A 2,382-nucleotide genomic window follows, 5' to 3' on the forward strand; every position below is an offset into this window, starting at 1 on the left:
AATGTTAAAAGGAGTTCGGTCTAGAACCTGCTCTATTTGAAAAGTGTCCTGAGATAACTTCTGTTATGAATTGGTGCTATACAAATAAAATGTAATGTAATTGAAAATTGAATTGAATATTTGTTGCTTTCTATGGCAGTAAACTGAATATCTTTGGGTTGTGGACAAAACAAGACATTGGGGGGTGTCAGCTTGGGCTTTGGAAAACACATCAACATTTTCTGGACCAAACAAGAAAATCAATCAGATCAACAGATTAATTGATGACGTAAATAACCGTTGCAGCCCTTAAATGAAGAGCTTATTTGTTTTGTTTCCAGGCATCATCTCCATGGTGATCTTCACCGTCCTCTGCATCATGGTGTTTGTGATCCGCCATATGTTCCGTCACAAAGGCTCTTACCACACCAACGAGGCCAAAGGAGCAGAGTCGGCGGACTGCGCAGACGCGGCGATCATCGTGAATGACCCGGCCTTCACCGAGACCATCGATGAGAGCAAGAAGGAGTGGTTCATCTGAACCCCCTGCCCCCCCCTCCCCCTTCTCGACAACATGGACACATGACGTTAGGATGTATGTAGTTTTCTAAGCTTAGGGAGTAGTAGTGAGGTGACCGCCTGCGTAACCTCAAGGATGTAGTGAGCGGTTTATTCAAAAAACTTTATGGATAATGGACACCATGGGGTTACAGTGTGAGTATTAAAGCACAGGGCACAGCGCTGCCTGGCAGAGCCTGTGTGGAGGCGCGGAGCGGTTTGTTTTAACTTTATTTGCGACGGACAGTGTGACAGGATGACAGCCTTCAGAGGGTGTAGAGGACAGTGCCATGAAGTTACAAACTTTGGATGTGTGAATGTGTTCAATTATCGTTAATTTCTGTATATCACTTTTTATTTGATTTCAGTTTATTTTATGTAATGTATTTATTTATTCATATTTAAGTCATATATTTTCTTACTTTGCATTTATTTATTTTTATACATTAATATCTGTATGCCTTTGTGCTGGTATTAGAAAAAATGATGGCATTAATGGAAATGATTATGAACCCATTAATCCCAATAATCCTCCACACCTGTAGCAATGCTCATATACCAGTTTTTTTTATATATAAATTATCTCATCTTGAATTATTTGCCTTATTTTACATTATTTGAGTAAGTTTAATTTCAGATAAAGACTGAAAACTTTGTGTGTGTGAGTGTGTGGCTTCCTTGTCTGTGAAGGAGATGTAGCCATGACTTTGGACTAAGAAACGGGGGAAAGGAAACGTCACACTTCTATTTATTTTATTTATTATCTACATAACTGATAGTGTTTCTTATGAGTTTTAAGCCTTGATTGTTGAAACACGTAATGATTGCATCTTTTTTTAATGTTTTTTGCTGCCAAATCTGTTCAGGTGGCGCTTTCAGCTTTTAAAGAATCAACTGAGTCCTGTCGGTCCACAAGAGCTCCACTTACTGCTTTGTGTTTTTTCAGATTTCTGAGCCATTGGTCGTCTTTTGTAACAATGCCATGTGTTAATGCAAAAATGTTTGCCTAAAAGTGATACCGCAAGGTTTCTTAACATAATAACAACATCCTTTGAGTGCCATCTGACCCAGAGTGAGTGATTAAGTTCAATTTTGGCACGTCCAGTATAGAGACAGGTGGGGAGCATGTTTAGCCTAGCTTAGCCCAAAGACTGGATGGGCAAGATGAACCTGGACCAGGAGCTCAAACCTTCAAAGCCGACTATTAGGCTGCATGCTCCATTCCAGTTCAGGAACCTAGTCAGAGCAAAGATTTTATTTTTTATTTTTTTATTTACAAACACAACCAAACACACACATATTCCCTTCCACGCACCCACACCCCCTTCCCCAAGCTGTGATGAAGATAAGTCAAAACATCCAAGTCTGAGATAACAAAATAACCTTTTCACTTCCACAACCCTGGGCTAGCAGATTCCTTCTGCTCACAATCTTTGAGCTAGATGAGAGATGATGAAATGAGAGAATAAAGTAAAAACAACAACAAGCTAAAATGCTTATTTGTCTTTCCTTCAAATGGACGTGAAGTAATCACCCTCTACCAGCAGCAATGTCCCCACCTGCTGAGAAATTTTTTCTTATTTCCATTTAACATAGTACTGTGAAAACAGTATATTCATTTCCTATTTGGTCTAATAAAAAATACAATCACAAGAAAACAGAGACCAAAAAAGTTTTTCAAGTTCTGGAGACTGGATGTGGTTATTTACACAATGAGACCGCCAGATGTAGCATTGACAGTGTTGCTTTAGCCCAAGCCTTGAACCCTCTGGTATGATTTTAGACACTCCAAAACAGGGCCTGTCATCTGCAGAAATCAGGAAGTAAATTCAATTCAATTTTCAA

General features: G+C 39.3%; 2 protein-coding genes across 2 annotated transcripts in view; both read left to right on the forward strand.

The window, feature by feature from the left end:
- cntnap2b (contactin associated protein 2b) overlaps nucleotides 1-2,382 on the forward strand; it is a 30,998-nt gene that overhangs the window by 21,437 nt on the left and 7,179 nt on the right.
- LOC118335164 (contactin-associated protein-like 2) lies at nucleotides 293-2,352 on the forward strand. Its single transcript, XM_035671374.1, has one exon. The coding sequence runs from the start codon at nucleotides 293-295 to the stop codon at nucleotides 518-520; it is 228 nt and encodes a 75-aa protein (XP_035527267.1). The 3' UTR covers nucleotides 521-2,352.

This window comes from Morone saxatilis, unplaced genomic scaffold (genome assembly GCF_004916995.1).
Source record: "Morone saxatilis isolate NCDOM2014 unplaced genomic scaffold, NCSU_SB_2.0 Contig23, whole genome shotgun sequence".
Classification (NCBI taxonomy): domain Eukaryota; kingdom Metazoa; phylum Chordata; class Actinopteri; family Moronidae; genus Morone; species Morone saxatilis.

What these genes read in the sequence shown, in the direction of transcription:
- LOC118335164 (XM_035671374.1), top strand. Translation starts at nt 293, where the DNA reads ATGAAGAGCTTATTTGTTTTGTTTCCAGGCATCATCTCCATGGTGATC.